Source organism: Lontra canadensis, unplaced genomic scaffold (assembly GCF_010015895.1).
Source record: "Lontra canadensis isolate GAN:19392208 unplaced genomic scaffold, GSC_riverotter_1.0 scaffold5, whole genome shotgun sequence".
NCBI classification, from domain to species: domain Eukaryota; kingdom Metazoa; phylum Chordata; class Mammalia; order Carnivora; family Mustelidae; genus Lontra; species Lontra canadensis.
The window spans coordinates 17,501,506-17,516,628 of record NW_022630999.1 but is presented as its reverse complement, the minus strand read 5'-3'; the positions used below and the strand labels follow the sequence as shown (position 1 = coordinate 17,516,628).

General features: G+C 49.8%; 1 protein-coding gene across 2 annotated transcripts; it reads left to right on the top strand.

Moving 5' to 3' along the window:
* Positions 1-3,332: 3,332 nt before the first annotated feature.
* On the top strand, positions 3,333-14,855 carry ATOX1 (antioxidant 1 copper chaperone). 2 transcript variants are annotated; one of them, XM_032851610.1, is made up of 4 exons: positions 3,333-3,521; positions 8,890-8,965; positions 11,680-11,848; positions 14,711-14,855. In XM_032851610.1, the coding sequence occupies exons 1-3, from the start codon at positions 3,384-3,386 to the stop codon at positions 11,802-11,804; spliced, it is 339 nt and encodes a 112-aa protein (XP_032707501.1). In that variant the 5' UTR covers positions 3,333-3,383; the 3' UTR covers positions 11,805-11,848; positions 14,711-14,855. The 2 variants fall into 2 exon arrangements, with proteins under 2 accessions (XP_032707501.1, XP_032707502.1); XM_032851611.1 differs by lacking the exon at positions 3,333-3,521 and adding an exon at positions 8,446-8,579.
* Positions 14,856-15,123: the final 268 nt, after the last annotated feature.

Sequence of the window (15,123 nt, the reverse complement as noted above, 5' to 3'; positions counted from 1 at the left end):
TTGGTTTGAAAAGGGGTAGTCAGGGTGGAAAGGAGACTGGCTTTTCCCTCTATACCCTTTTGTGCTATTAGACATTTTTTAAAAAGTATGTACATAGGGAGCCTGTAAGCCTGCATCCGTTCCAGATAACCTCTGTGTAACACTTGCTGTAGTTCCTTTCAAGCTTATTTATATGTAAATAACAGGAATTTATACAGACATTTGCATACAGGAACTATAACCCTGCACATTTTCCTCTTTCCATTTGTCATATCTAATGAGTTTCCATAACGCTGCCTGTCTCTGCTTCACCTGCCCTCCTCCCCCATTCTCTAGTCTCTCTTCCTCTGCCTTTCCTTTAATGCCCCCCACCCCTTACGCCCCTGCAGCGATCTTGCTTTCCTAATCCCAGTACACACTTGCGCCCAGTGCTACCTGAAGGTTGAATCTTGCCTTCACTTCACCTAAGGAAATGCCTGGCATGTGGGAAAGAGGTGTGAAGGGTTAAGGGGTGAGCATTTTGCCTGTAGGGGAGGAGTCAGTGGCAGGGAAGCCAGGAGTGATTCCAGCAATTAGAAGACTTCTAATATTTTTTGATGCCTATCCTGTGCCAAGCAATGTTTTTAGGGAGTTTGCCTACAGTATCGTATATATTCTTCCCAATAATACCACAAAGTAGGTTTCTTTGAGGAACGCCTATGTCCTGGTTCGCCTGTAACAGTCATGCTGTATGCCTACTGTCCTAGCGTCCCCTCCCACTCTCAGGAGATTTGGATAAAAAAATCATATAGTCACCTTAACTATCCCTGTTCTCTAAGTGAGAACAGGGATATTAAGGCTTAGAGAGGTAATTGGCAAATGAGAGGGCTAAAATTCAACTCTGCTCTATATGGTTCTATATGTTGTATATGGATTGAACGGTTGAGACTCTAACCTCCAACGTGACTGTGTTTGGAGATGGGCCTTTGAGCAGTTAACAAAGGTTAAATGGGATCTTAAGAGTGGGGCCCTAATCCAATAGGGCTGGTGCCCTTATAAAAGGAGGAAGAGATGCCAGAGTTAGCTCTCTCTGCTATGTGGACACAATAAGGATGCAGCCATCTGCAAGCCTGGAAGAGGAACCTCACCAAGAACCGAATAGCCCGCACTTTGACCTGGACCTTCCGGCCTCCAGAACTGTGAGAACTGTGAGAAATGTGGTTTATTTCTCCCAGTCTGTGATATTTTGTTATAGCAGTCAGAGCAGACTAAGATAGGCTCTCATGCTCATCCTCCTTCCACTCCCCATGCTGGACGTGGGCCTCTTCATTCAGGGCCAGTGTGAGTCAGCGACTGGTCCTGGCCTAGATTTATCCCTTCCATTTTGTGTTCCTTGAGCCTAGGCCAAGGGTGGATCCATCAGCCTTTTCCCTAAACTGAGGTAGACAGCTTGCGGTCACTCTCTGTATCAGTGTGAGTCTAATCAGGAGAGGGAAACCACACCATAACTTGAACAAGGAGAGTTTAAAGGTTATAATGAGTCTGTGATAATGAGGCAACAGCTAGTAACAAGAGAGCTCTAAAGACTATAGAAACAGTAGAGATACAGGAGGAGCCACTGCTGGTAGGGCCAAGATAGTCCATAGAGCATTCAAGGAAGACTCTCCCAACCCCCACGCTAGGCTGGGCTCCAGCCTCGTGGCGCACGGAATGGCAGAGAAGTGGCTGTGATGCCATGCTTGTGGAACTTGCTAGAAATCCACCCTCTGGGCTGGAAAATTTCCCTCTAGGGTGCTGGAAAAAGCTATCCACAGAGGCACCTCACTGAAGTCAGTCTGCTATGAAAGTACACGAGGGAGGACAGACGCTGGAGGAAGCTGCTGGCTGGTAGGTGCTGCCGGTCCCTGTGAACAGCAGGAGCCTGGTGCTGAGGAAGCCATCCTCAGAAGATGGGCATGGGGCAATGGCCCACATGGCAAGGGCCTGGAGAGTGAGCACCCTAGAACCAGGAAGGAAAACCTTTCCCCCTCTAGTGTGTCTCCAGGACCTCTACTGACAAGCAAGGTTCAACATCCTGCCAGCGGGCAAAGGAAAAAGAAAATATTGAAAGGGTCCAGATTGGGGCACCTGGGTGGCTCAGTTGGTTAAGCTTTGGCCTTTGGCCCAGGTCATGATTTCAGGGTCCTGGGATCGAGCCCCACCATCAGGCTCCTTGCTCAGCAGCGTCTGTTTCTCTCTCTCTCTGCAGCTCCCCCTGCTTGTGCTGCTCTCTGTCAAATAAAAATCTTTTTTAAAAAATTAAAAAGGGTCTAGATCCATTTTCATAGAGCAAACGTAAAGGGTGAATTGGAAGTGAAACAATGAATAATAAGCACACTTTCTCAAAAAGCTTTCATGTATTAAAACTACAGTTTTCCTCAACCAGTGGTTCCCCAAACCAAGCAGAGGAGGGGTACTAAAAGTATACCTTGAGAGTAAGGGGCAGTGAAGCGAGGGCGAAGCCTAGAAATCTGGGTTATTAATAAGCTGTCCAAGCAGTTCTGTTGATTCGAGCTCTCTGAAACTACTGACTCTGACGGGCAGGTTCCTTGGACTTTCCAAGGAGAGCGCACCGCCCCGATGCTCCCGTGTACGGAGATGGGGGTGTGAGTGACTGCAGGCCTGTTTCTCTGTTAGAGTCTTAGAGCACCTCTGCCTTCATTGTCTTCCCCCATGGCTGCGGATCTCATATCCTTGTCTCTTCATTTCTCCACCTCTCTTTGTGCCTGCCTCTCAAGCCCACTCTTGTCTCCCCTCTCGTGCGCTTGCTGTTCCCTCTGCCTCCCTCCTTCCCAAATAGCTCCTCTTCCTTCTTCCGAAGAACGTGTACTCTCCACCCTTGACTCAAATTACCTCCGCCCGGAACCGCCTCCTCCGGAACCCTGTCTCCCGCCCCCAACACACTCCAGTCTGAGTTAGAGATCCTTTCTCTGCTCCCAGGGTACAGCCCTTCTAACACCGCCTTTTCACCAACTGCTTCCTCGTCTCCCGACTGGGCGACGTCTTTTTCACGAGGGCACCTTGGATACCCAGCCCCGCGCTGGCTCAGGGTTGGGACTCATTTACCCGAGTAAATGTGATTGTCCCTTTAGGGAGGGGCGGAGTCTGTCCCCTGCCGGGCCCCTGTATTCCCAGCAGGTAAGACGCACCTGACATGGAGCACGTGGTCTAAAAACAACCAGTAGGTGTTGGAGGCTGGCCCAGCGGGCGGTAGGCGAGGAGGGAGTCTCCGCCCCTCCCCCCCCACTCCCCCCCGCCAGGGCGGCCAACGGCTGCCCAGCGGCTCCCCGCGCGCGGGGCCGGGGGCAGGGCCTAACTGCCGGCCGGCCGGTGGGGGCGGGGCCTGGCGGGAGGGGCGGGTCCTCCCGGAGCCCAGCCCCGGAAGCATGGCAGCGCCAGCACTCGGAGCCGGCAGCAGTGACGCTCCCGCAGCCGCCGCCACCGCCGCCGCCACCGCCACCGCCGCCGCCACCGCCTCCGCCACCGCCGCCGCCACCGCCACCACCCCTTCCACAGCTATGCCGGTGAGTGCCTCCTCGCTCCCGCCCCGCGCAGACCCGGGCCGCCGCCGATCGGCCACACGTCGCTCTTCAAGGGCTCGGGCCGGAGCCGGGGCTTTTGCCTGCCCCTCTTCTCACTCTCTCCCCATCTACTGCAAGTTTCTGCGACCCTCCAGAAAATCCGATCCGAAAGGGGTTTTATGTAGGAGTCAGGCCTCAGAACATTGTAGCTGCAAGGCCTCCAAGGGTTACAGGCCCAATTCTTCCCTGCATAGACGGGGAAACTGAGACCCAGGGAAGGGCAGAGTCGCCGGGATCACCCAGTGAGCGGGTGGCGAGCTGGAACTGGGACGTCTAGTCCCCGCGCCTTCCCGGTTTGCCCCGTCTGCGGTAATGGCTTGAAAGAGAGGATGGGGGAGGGGCGGGTGGCTGTTGCCTCCTGGACGGGGCAGGTTTTCAGATGTCCAGGTTTTCAGAGGTCCGTGGTTTTCCTTCCTTCCCCCTGCCTACTCTGGCCCATTTCCGTTCAGCCCTGGGCGACGCTGAACTTTTCCTACCGATCACTTTCTGAACCTGAACCCATGAACCTAGGAGACGCTAAGGGACCTGCTCAAAAGTTGCCAGTTGCTCAAAGAGAGTTTGGGGAGGAATGAGCAGGTCTTAGGTGCCTTTGCCACTCACTTAGTCTTAATGCACATACGTGGTTGCTCAGGGTCTCGTTTTGTAGATAGGAAACTAAGGACTTCGGCAGATAAAAAGAAGAAGCGCAGTAACTTACTGGAGGTCTCCTTTAGGCGTTGGGTGGAGTCAGAATTAAGCACCTTATCTTCAGGCTCCCATCTCTCCAGGCCTGACCACTTGGGAAATAAATGCCAGACAAAAGTAGTTCTACGGGATTGAGAGTAAGCTGTGTTGCCAAGTACATCCTGTAGATCTCGGTTGGGGCCATGTGGTGTTAAGCAGTTTCCCCCAGGGTGCCTAGTTTATGGCTCTGCTTCACATGGATACCCAGAGGTGTCCCTCAGATGCCCTGTGTCTTAGCAGCCTAGCTTTCGGGAGCTGGCAGGTAACCCAGAGGCCCCCTGGGCTGAGTCTCAGACATCTCAGGTGTCATTTCTCTTGGGCCTTGCCAGGTGCCTTGAGACAAATCCTCAGACAGCACAAAGTATGAACAAAGAAGCTGACATTATCAGCCCTCCTACTTGAGCAAAGCTGCCTGTGGCAATGTTAGGAGGACAGCATTAACCGGACTGGGACTGGGATAGTTGAGGTCACAAAGTTTTCGGAGAGGGTGGCAGTGAGGGAAAGGCCAGCTTCAGGATCACTCTATTCTGTGTTCACTTCTGGAGATTTGGACAAGTGTCCCTCCAGAGCAGATGGTCAGAATGAAGAGGGCACTTGGCACCATATCACAAGATGAGCAACTGCAGAAAGGAGGCTATTAGTCAAGGGGCTGTGGTCAAAACTGGTCAGAGTGTCACCTGAGAGTTACTCAGACAAAAATTTGGAATCTCGGAAGCCTCTTTGGAAAAACCTGTGCCATTGCTTCTCACCCGGGTGACCTTGGGCAAGCCGCTTTACTTCTCTGTGCCTTTGTTTCCTCATCTGTAAAATAGGGGGGGGGGGCGTAAATTCTGACCTCAAAGGACTCTTAGTATTACCTGGAAAAACACCAGTAAAATACGTAGCATAGCCACTGACCTAGCTCGTCCCCAAGAAATGGTAGCTCTGGTGTCGACCTAGGACAAGTGGGGTGGAACTAGAGGCGGGCAGGTGCTAACCCCATTTTAACAAGGACCGCATTTTTAACAAGTGGTTAAAAGTTTAGGCTCTGAAGACATTTTCAGTCTGGACTTGGTTCCCTCACTGCCTGTGTCACCCCCAAGCAAGTGACCTAACCTCTGAATCTCAGCTCCCTTGTCTGTCAAGAAAGGATAATAATGGCCATCTCATGGGAACTTTGTGATGATTAAACAAAGTAATGTGTGCAGAGTGTTTAGAACAATGCCTGGCACGCAGTCCGCATTCAAATATTAGTAAACTCCTAATCGACTTTGTATTCAAAGACTCAATATCCTGGATATTTGAGAAAGACTTCCTTCTCTGGGAGGGAGCCAGACAAGGTGACCCCACTGCATTTCCTCCTTCCAGTTCTGAGATTCTGTTAAAGAATTGCACAGTTCACTGAACTTTTTCATTGCTTTAAAGAACCTTACAGGTGACAGGCCTGTCTGAAGGGCTGAGGCAATAGGGGGCTGGCTTAGGATTCTCTGTAAAGAATGGATTACTCTGTCCTTAAGTAGATTTTCTGCCACCCCCAAATTGACTTGAGCAACCCCGAGTCGAGGGGAAGAGCACTGAATTGGAACATTTGCCCCCCAGAAGCCGCCTCCTGGATCTGACTTCTATTGTGGAGGATGAAAGGAGATCTGCGCTCTGTAGGCCGCAGCAGAAGGCTTCACGGATGTGTTGACATTGGTTCTTGGGCGCCTATCCCTGTGCCTGTTCACGAGGTGTCCTGCTGCCCGAGCTCCTGCTGAGAGTCAGGGTCACAGGGTGGCCCCTGGCCGTGCTGTCGGTTGCTCCATGGCTCACAAAATGTCCCTGGAGCCAGGAAAGCCTGGGTTCACATCCCTGCCTCGGCACAGACTCACCAGTGACTGTGGGGAGCTCCGTGAACCCCTGGGAACTTCAGTTTCTTCTGGAGAAAAACAGGGTCTCTAGCTCCCTTTCCAAGCTGAGGGAGAACTGAGATTCTGTGTACAGAGCATTTGGCGCACAGCAGCACTCAGTATTTAGGTCTCATGTAGGTCTTGCAAACCCTTTAAGTCTTTGGGTGGGCATCCAGGTGCAAACCATTGACAAATCTGGATTGTCTACTGGTTATTATAGAGCAGGAGTCAGCGCACTTTTTCTTAAAGGGCCAGGTGAATTTTTTTATTTTTATTTTATTTTTTAAAGATTTTATTTATTTGACAGAGAGAGACAGGGAGAGCAGGAACACAAGCAAGGTCAGTGGGAAAGGGAGAAGCAGGCTTCCCGCTGAGCAGGGAGATCCCACTGTGGGGCTGGATCCCAGGACCCTGGGATCCTGACCTGAGCCGAAGGCGGAGGCTTTGAGCCACCCAGCAGCTCCCAGGTGAGTACTTTAAATGCTTTAGGCTTGAGGAACCAAGTGGTCCATTTATAACTACTCAGCTCTGCCATTCCATTGTGAAAGTAAGCCAGTGGTCTTAGCAGTGTTCCAATAAAACTTTATAAAACCAGCTCACAGGGGCAACTGGGCGGCTCACTGGGTTAAGCCTCTGCCTTGTTGTAGTCATAGAATAAGCTAAAGGAATAAGAGGTGTTTAACATAGAAGAAAAGAAAAACTAACCATTTTCTTTAAGGCACATTTTGCAGATTTGGCCTCAGTAAAAGAGTGAAAAAACCAAACTCTTAGCTCTTGGTCTTAGTTTCCCCTGGACAGCATGATAATAAGCCAGACCCAAACATGTTCTAAGACTTGGAAAGAGCTTGAGAAGCCATTAGTCCAGTTTTTCTCAGGTCTGTGGCCTTGCCTCCCTGTGTCTCCCCAGTGGGTTAAAAATGGAGAGAACCCCAGGGCCTAGCCCAGAGCCTCAGAGCTGATAGAGGCAGCTGCTTGCTGAGTTCCATGTCCTCAAGTCCCCAAGGGATACTTCTGTGCACTGAGATTGAGAGAACTTGAGTTGGCTAATATTTTTTTTGTAAGATAAGGTGACTGGGGCCCTTAAGGCAGAAGGATTTTTTTTTTTTTCTTTTTTTCTTAAAGCACAGAGATTTTTGCCTGAGGTCGTCCAGCAAGAAAACATTGCTATGTCCAGAATTCCAGTTGAGGTAACAAATCTGGAATATTTTGGAATGCTTGGGCACCTGGGTGGCTTCATCAGTTAAGCATCTGCCTTTGGCTCAGGTCATGATCCCAGGGTCCTGGAATCAAGCCCTGCCCAGTGGGGAGTCTGCTTCTCCTTCTCCCTCTGCCCCTTCTCCCACTCATGCTCACATACTCTCTCTGTCTCTGTTTCTCTCAAATAAGTAAGTAAAATCTTAGAAAAAAAAAAAACAAAACAAAACACTTTGGAATGCTCCATGAAACATGTAGTCATTGTGGTTTGAAGTGAGAGAAAAGAGGGCTGTGAAACAGGTTAATAATAACCTAATGGAGACTACTAGCAGGCTCCAAGCTCTCAAAGTTTGTTATCTGTTGCTCCTGAGTAATGGCCCCAAACCTCGGTGGTTGGAAAGGTAAACATTTATTAATTCTTAGTTTCTGAGAGCCGGGAATCTGGGGACAGCTCTGTGGGGTGTCCCGCACGTGGTCTCTGATGAAGCTACGTGAAGATGTCTGCCGGCTGTGAAGGAGCATCTGTTTCCACAATGGCTCCCTCTCAGGGGCTCACCATGAGCCTCTCTCCGTGGGATTGCTTGAGGTCTTGAGGATGTCTTAGTCAGCCTCCTCCAGAGAGAGAGCAAGGAAGAAGCCCAAGACCTGACCTCAGAAGTCACATAACATCCCTTCAGCCATATTCTGCCAGACACAACCCAGAGCTCCTCAGCCAGCTGTGTCAATCATCTGCTCACGCAAAAAAAATGTAGTAAGCACCTACTGTATGCCAGCCGCTGCTCAAGGCTCGAGTTGCAGCAGTGAACTGAACAACACTTGCCATTAGGCCCTTGAAGACTGTAGGATGTTGAGCCCAGAGGAAGTGTCGAGGAGTCTGGTGCCTTTACTGGCCCAGCCTCCAACCCACTGGGAGCCTAGGCAGATCCCTTCTTTCCCAGGACTCAAGGTGCTGCCCCTGACCATGAGGCACATGGTTGAGAGCAGTCATCTCCGTGTTTCAGAATACCAGAGACACTTATTAGCCGTGACAGATGCCCCAGCCCACACTTGTTGATGAGAATTTGTAGTTTTTCCTGGGTGGTTCTAATGCAGAATATGATCTTTTGATGCATGAATAAGACCAGATCAGCATGGCTCAGAGTCCACGGGCCCACCCATGTCAGAGTTACCAGTGGTCTTGAGACCACCCTATAGCCCAAGAATCAAGATTTTGAAGGTAAGACTAGAAATAGCATTTTTTTAAACTAGCTTCCCAGGTGACTCTACTCATCATGTGCTAGACACTGCTGAAGGCCTTATAGGGATTATCTCATTCAATACAACAATGTATGAGATGGAGAAACCCTTACTTAACTCCACTTTGTAACAGAGTGGGGCTCAAAAACAGGCTAGTGGTGAGTCTGATGACAGCCGGATCTTGCCCTGTCTTGCTGCGCTCTGTCTTGGCCCCTGTGTGGGCCTGTGTGCTGCTGTGGTGTGTGGATCATGCCGCAGGACTGGCTCATGGTCCCCTTTGTTCATTTCAGAAGCACGAGTTCTCCGTGGACATGACCTGTGAAGGCTGCTCCAATGCGGTCAGCCGGGTGCTCAACAAGCTGGGAGGTGAGTGAGGGGCCCTTCGTTAGGGCTTAGGTGGGAGAGGCCAGTACGTGCAGCCACGGAGCCGGAGAAGCTTGAGTTGGAGCTGATAATAACAGGAAAACTAACATGTATCAAGTACATACTTAGCATGTGCCCAGTACTCTGCTTGGTGGCCCTGTGGACCGCATCATCTGTTCCTCACCAGAGCCATTTAGGTGGCTCCTTGGACTGTCTCCATTATAAGCGGGGGGGAACTGAAGTTCAGAGAGGTTGAGCGACTTTGTTGCGATCACACAGTCAGTAAGCGGCAGAGCTGGGATTTGGCCACACGGTCCTGGCAGCACCGGTTAATATGTTGGTGATCTTCGGTGATCATTTTGGATACGATACATTGGAGTGTCATTTTTCTGCTAATGTTTAGAAAATTGCAGTAGTTTTAAAAAATGAACTTTGACTCAAGTCGTGTGCAGAAGTCCTAAAGTGCTTCTTCTGGACATATTTAGAAAACAGTTATTCTCATCCAGCCCCCTCAGTTCTCAACTGGGGAAACTGAGGCCCAAAGAGGGCTGGGGTCTGGCCCTGGGGCTCTTTGAGGTAATGACTGAGCTGTGATCAGAGTTCTGGGAGTGCTGGGCAGTCAGTCTTCTAAGGTTTTTCACATTTAAAGCCCTAGATAATACCCAGATTTCCAAGGGCTTCCACATGGATGTGATCCCATTAGCACTCAGGAGCATTCCTCTGAGCTGGCCTTTCCATCTGTGGGATGGGGGTGTTGACACCAGAGCTTGGGAGGGAAGGGACTTTCCCAAAGTGAGTCAGTGGTGGCTTCTAGTCCTGGAAACTGGAATCTTAATTTGAAGGCATCTGAAGCAGTAGGAAAATCCTGGCTGCTGACCTGCCATGTGACTGTGGCCTCGTCTCCCTGGGGCCGGAGTCTTCCTAGCTGCGTGTAGGCATGTCAGTGTACGTCAGCTTCTGCTGTGACACTCTTCTCAGAAGCCCCTCCAAGTATGACATGACATGTTCTGGATGAAGTGAGGGGTGACAGCCAGCCTGCTTTCACTCTTGATGGCTTGAGGACACCCAACCGGGAATCTGGGCTCAAGGAGCACAGTTTGAAACCCACTGGGTTAGATGATCCCAGACTTTCTTGCAGCTGTATGATGCCACCAAAATATATATCCCAAAGAGGAAGGAGATACTTCGAACCAAAAGACAAAAATCCAGTGTGTGGCGAGGACACGATACGTTTTTTTTTCCCCTCAGTTTCTGTCAGATACAAATTCAGACATTATGACTAAATCTGTGCCATGGGCTTTTGAAGGCTCTTTGATGTTTGGGGATCTCCCTTTGAACTTGGACGGTTTCTCCCCATCTTTCACAACTGTCCCCACTTGGGTGGCCTCTTAAGTTGTGTCAAAAGGATTAGTTGGAGACTTAGATGAGCAGTGCTGGGCCTGAGGAATCCCAGCTAATGGCATATGTGAACTGGAGAGACCATAGAGGCTGGCCACCCCCAATTCTGTAATGTACAGATGGGGAAACTGAGGCCTAGAATGGGCAGGATCCGCCTGTAGTCATCCAAGTCAGTGGTGAAGCCAGGCCTAGAACCTGTAAGGGCTTTCCCTCTGCATTCCATTGTCTCAACCAGACACGTTCTAGGTATTTCCATGGAGTGCTCTGGGTGGGGGAGGGAGGGTGCCTTGAAGTTGGCACACCCCTTTAGGAGGGTGGTTTTACAATATCAGCATTTAAAATGTGCCAGTCCATTGCTCACCAATTTCCATTCTGTAAATTCATGGTATAGAAATATTTTCACAAGTTTTATATGTTCTGGTATATTACTGTACCATTGCAACAGGGGACCAAGTGGATGTACGGGTCCAAGGGGATTCCACACTTTGGAATGTAGTGTAGCTGTTAAAGAGAGAATGCTGTAAGTCTGTATGTACGGAGATGGCAAGATCCCCTGGACACTGGAAAGTGAAATATAGCAAGACCAGTGTATGTAGTATGATGCCGTTCGGGGGAATTACTTTTTACTTGTCTGTCTGGAAGAAGAACTGGATAGATGCCATGCTGTTTTAGTGACTTCTGGAGGCCTTCTACTTTCTGGTTTTATTCAGAAATATTTCCTTTTTTTTTTTTTAATGGTGTGTCTGTATTAATTATTATTTTTTAAAAGACTTTATTTATTTGACACACAGAGAGAGATCACAAGTAGGCAGAGAGGCAGGCAGAGAGAGAGGAGGAAGCAGGCTCCCTGCCGAGCAGAGAGCCCAGTGCGGAGCTCAATCCCAGGACTCTGAGATCATGACCTGAGCCAAAGGCAGAGGCTTTAACCCACTGAGCCACCCATGCCCCTGTATTAATTATTTTTGAAATAAAAAGAAAAGAAAACTTAAAGGAAGCCCCAGTGTTGAGCAGGGATTGGCAATCTATAGTCTGTAGGTCAAATCTAGCTCACAGGCTGTTTTTGTACAGCTGAGAACAGTTTTTACATTTTTAAAGGGGCATAAAAGCAATACACAGAGAGAGGACCATGCAGCTGAGTCCATGTGGCCCCAGATGCCTAAAACATGACTCTGGTTCTTTATAGGAAGAGTTTGCTGATCCCTGGCATGGAGGAAAGGGGAAGGTGGTTGTGAGTCCAAACTCTGGAGCTTGAACTCTCTGGCTCTGACTGGGAAGATCTCTGCTTCCTCCCCACATACCCCACTTCCCTTTTCCTGTAGGAGTTGAGTTTGACATTGACCTGCCCAACAAGAAGGTTTGCATCAGCTCTGACCACAGCGTGGACATTCTGCTGGAGACCCTGGAGAAAACAGGAAAGGCTGTTTCCTACCTCGGCCCCAAATAGCGAGGGCCCGGATCCCTGGGCCCAAGATGGACCAAAGGGAGCAGGTGGGTGAGGCCCCAGCCCTCATGCAACATATTTCATTATCTGATGCAAATCTCTCATTCAGGGAGTCCTTACAGCCCCCTGAGAGTATGCAGAGCACTGTGTTATGTCTCCCAGGGTCCCTTTCTTGACTTGGGGAGTGCATCTCATGATCATCAGGGTTTAAGTGTAGAGTATAGGAGACTAAGCATTCCTTTGATAAACTGTCGCATCCGAGAGGACACCTGTGCCCTGGACCTCATGCTTCTGTGCAATGACCAGGTAAGTTAATTCAACTTGGCCTCTCTCCCTGCTCAGAACCGCCATCAGCTTCCTGAGCCTGGCCGCAGCCCCAATGGTACAGAAGCAATCCTCCATGTCCAAGCTGGAGGACACGTCCCCTTTAATTGTCCACAGCGCAGAGGCATGCAAGTGTGGCACTGTGCTGGACTGTTCACTATGGGACCAGGACAGGCTTCATTTAGCGATCTAATACCTCTTCAGAATCCTTCACGGCACAGCCCTCCCTGACCATCACTGCCCTTGTCCTGCTCGAATCGCAGTGACTGCCACATCCCTCCTGTGGTTCAGCGCTCAGTGCCATTGAGAAACATGAGGCCCGGAGAGGGGAGGGGACATGACCCAAGCCCCACACAGTAGAGTGGCAGAGGCAGGATGAGAGGCGTCCTGAAGCAGAGTTCTGTCATAGCCAGTGGCCTTGTCCCCTGTGCATGGGCCCACGAGAGACCCCCAGGCAGAGGCCAGCTGCAGGGGACTGGTGGGCTAATGGCCGTGTCCTGTGTATGGGGTGATGTCACATGCAGGTTATGTCAGATGCATCTGTGTTCCTCATGCTCTTTCTGTCTCTGGACACAGCCCATGGTCAGGGATGAGCCCAGGATGACTAATAATGTCCTCATTTCACGCTGTGACTTTGAATTCTTCTTACATTATGGAGACTCTTCCAGCTGTAGAACGGGGCCACAACCTCTATCCTATTTTCCTGCCGTGTGGGGGTTACTGGGAAATCCTTCTAAAAGTGAAGGCTGACCCTCAAGGAGAAGATAATGTTTCCATCATGCTGCGGATCAGTGCTGGTCAATGGTTCCTGCATCCCGAGGGGTTCTGCTGGAGAGTGTGGGCGGCGCTCTGGGCTTCTCTGCCTATCCCTGGTCATCCGCCCTGTTTCATATGGGGCCTCCATGTCAGGTTATAAGATTGTGGTTGATGAAAGTACTCTGAAGAGACAGGATGGAGGGAAGGAAGAGCCAGAGCTTCCTGAGTAGGGGAATCACATGGGGGAACCCCAACACAGACCCCTTGCATTGGAGACTCCTGGCCTGAGCCTGTGCATCCTGTTCAGCGAAAACAATAATGCCTGCCAGTTGTAAACCGTGGGTAACTTGATGGGTCTTCTTCTCATAGTAGTTTTTTTTTTTTTTTTTTTTTTTTTAGATTTTATTTATTTATTTGACAGACGGTGAGAGAAGGAACACAAGCAAGGGGAGTGGCAGAGGGAGAAGCAGGCTCCCCGCTGAGCAGGGAGACCCATGTGGGGCTCTTCGGGGCTCCATCCCAGGATCCCGGGATTATGACCTGAGCTGAAGGCAGATACTTAATGACTGAGCCGCCCAGGTGCCCCTTTTCATAGTAGTTTTTAAATTTATTTTATTTTATTTTTTAAAAATTTTATTTATTTATTTGACAGATAGAGATCACAAGTAGACGGAGAGGTAGGCAAAGAGAGAGAAGAGGAAGCAGGCTCCCTGCTGAGCAGAGAGGCTGATGTGGGGCTCGATCCCAGGACCCTGGGAACATGAGCTGAGCTGAAGGCAGAGGCTTTAACTCACTGAGCCACCCAGGTGCCCCAGTTTTTAAAATTATTGAAGTGAAAGTCATATAACATTATTTAGTGGATTCACTGCATTCATAATGAGCAACTCTGGCTTCAAAGCTTTATCACCCCAGAAAGATACCCTGAGCCACTGTCCACTGCCCTGGGAGTCGCTAAGCTGCATCTGGCCTCTCGACTTGCTTCTTCTGGATGGTTCATTTCAAGAGAACCACACGATTTCACTTAGCATAATGTTTTCAGGATTCATCCAAGCTGTACCACGGATCAGCACTTTATTCCTTTCTATGGCTGAATAATTCTCATAGTTTTTAATTAATTTATTTATCTTTGCTTTTTTATTATGGAAGTTTTAAACATATGAGTAGTAAAATGAATCCCCGTGTACCCATTATCCAGATCCACTGATAAATCTGCTCTGTTTCATCTCTGCCCGTTATTTTGAAGCATATTCTGGATTCCAGCTAATTGTATCTGGGCAAGCATGTCAGCAAGCATGTGTAGTACAGAAAGGCTCCCGCAGACTCAGAGGCACAGTACTTGGTGAGACTGACCCGTGGAGCTTTCCCCCACACATCCCCGCAGCATCTCGTCTCCGTCTGGTTTAAGATGCTCCCCAGTGATGGGTTTGAAGCCAGGCGTGGGAATCAGAGAGAGTTTCTGGGTCATGAAGTCATCTTGACTATTTATTCATGAGCAGATTGGTTTGCTTGTGATTTTGTTCACTGACTTCCCAGTGTGAACTGAAACGGGACAGGGAGCACCATCCCGGGTGCCCTAGAAGTCCCCCAGAAGAAGGCGTTGGCAGAGATTGGCTTTAGTGAGATTAGTGGGTTCCAGCCTACCGGAGTATGACAGCTGTGATGGGAGTAGAGTGCAGGGCAGAACACTGGGTGCCAGTTCTGCTCCTGCGTCCGAGTTTCTCACATCACCTCCCACAAGCGCCCCTTAGTGAAAACTCTGCCGCTTTGCAATACCTGCACATGCACAGCAGATGGCGCTTTTGTTCCACTTAACTTCTCGTCTCTTCCAGGCTGCTGATCTGCCTTCCAGACAGACTGGGGGCCTGGCAATCCTGCTCAGCGATGGCAGTTCTTGCAGAGACCTTCACTTGCCCTGCTCCTCTCTAGCTTCCCTGCAATAAAGTTGAGCCACTTTTGTTGGAGGCGATGTCTCTTGCAATGTCTGGATGTTACTTGCTTACATGCTACAAAGAAGTTAATTACGACATTTACTTGGGTGGGGGTTCTCAGGGCTCCTCGGTGGGAGCACCAGGCCTGACCAGTGGTGATTCTTCCCTCTGGGATCTTGGGCAAGTCACTTCCCTCTCTCTGCACGTCACCTTTCCCATCTACTAAGTGAAGATGCTGGGGCAGATGGGTGATTCCCCTTTGTTTTCAATATTTTGAAAGACTTCTATCATCAGGTGCATTGCATTGCATTGAA

Coding starts and splice junctions, on each gene's coding strand:
- ATOX1 (XM_032851610.1), top strand. CDS start 3,384: ATGGCAGCGCCAGCACTCGGAGCCGGCAGCAGTGACGCTCCCGCAGCC. Junction 3,522..8,889: donor CCCCTTCCACAGCTATGCCG/GTGAGTGCCTCC, acceptor TGTTCATTTCAG/AAGCACGAGTTCTCCGTGGA. Junction 8,966..11,679: donor GGTGCTCAACAAGCTGGGAG/GTGAGTGAGGGG, acceptor CTTTTCCTGTAG/GAGTTGAGTTTGACATTGAC.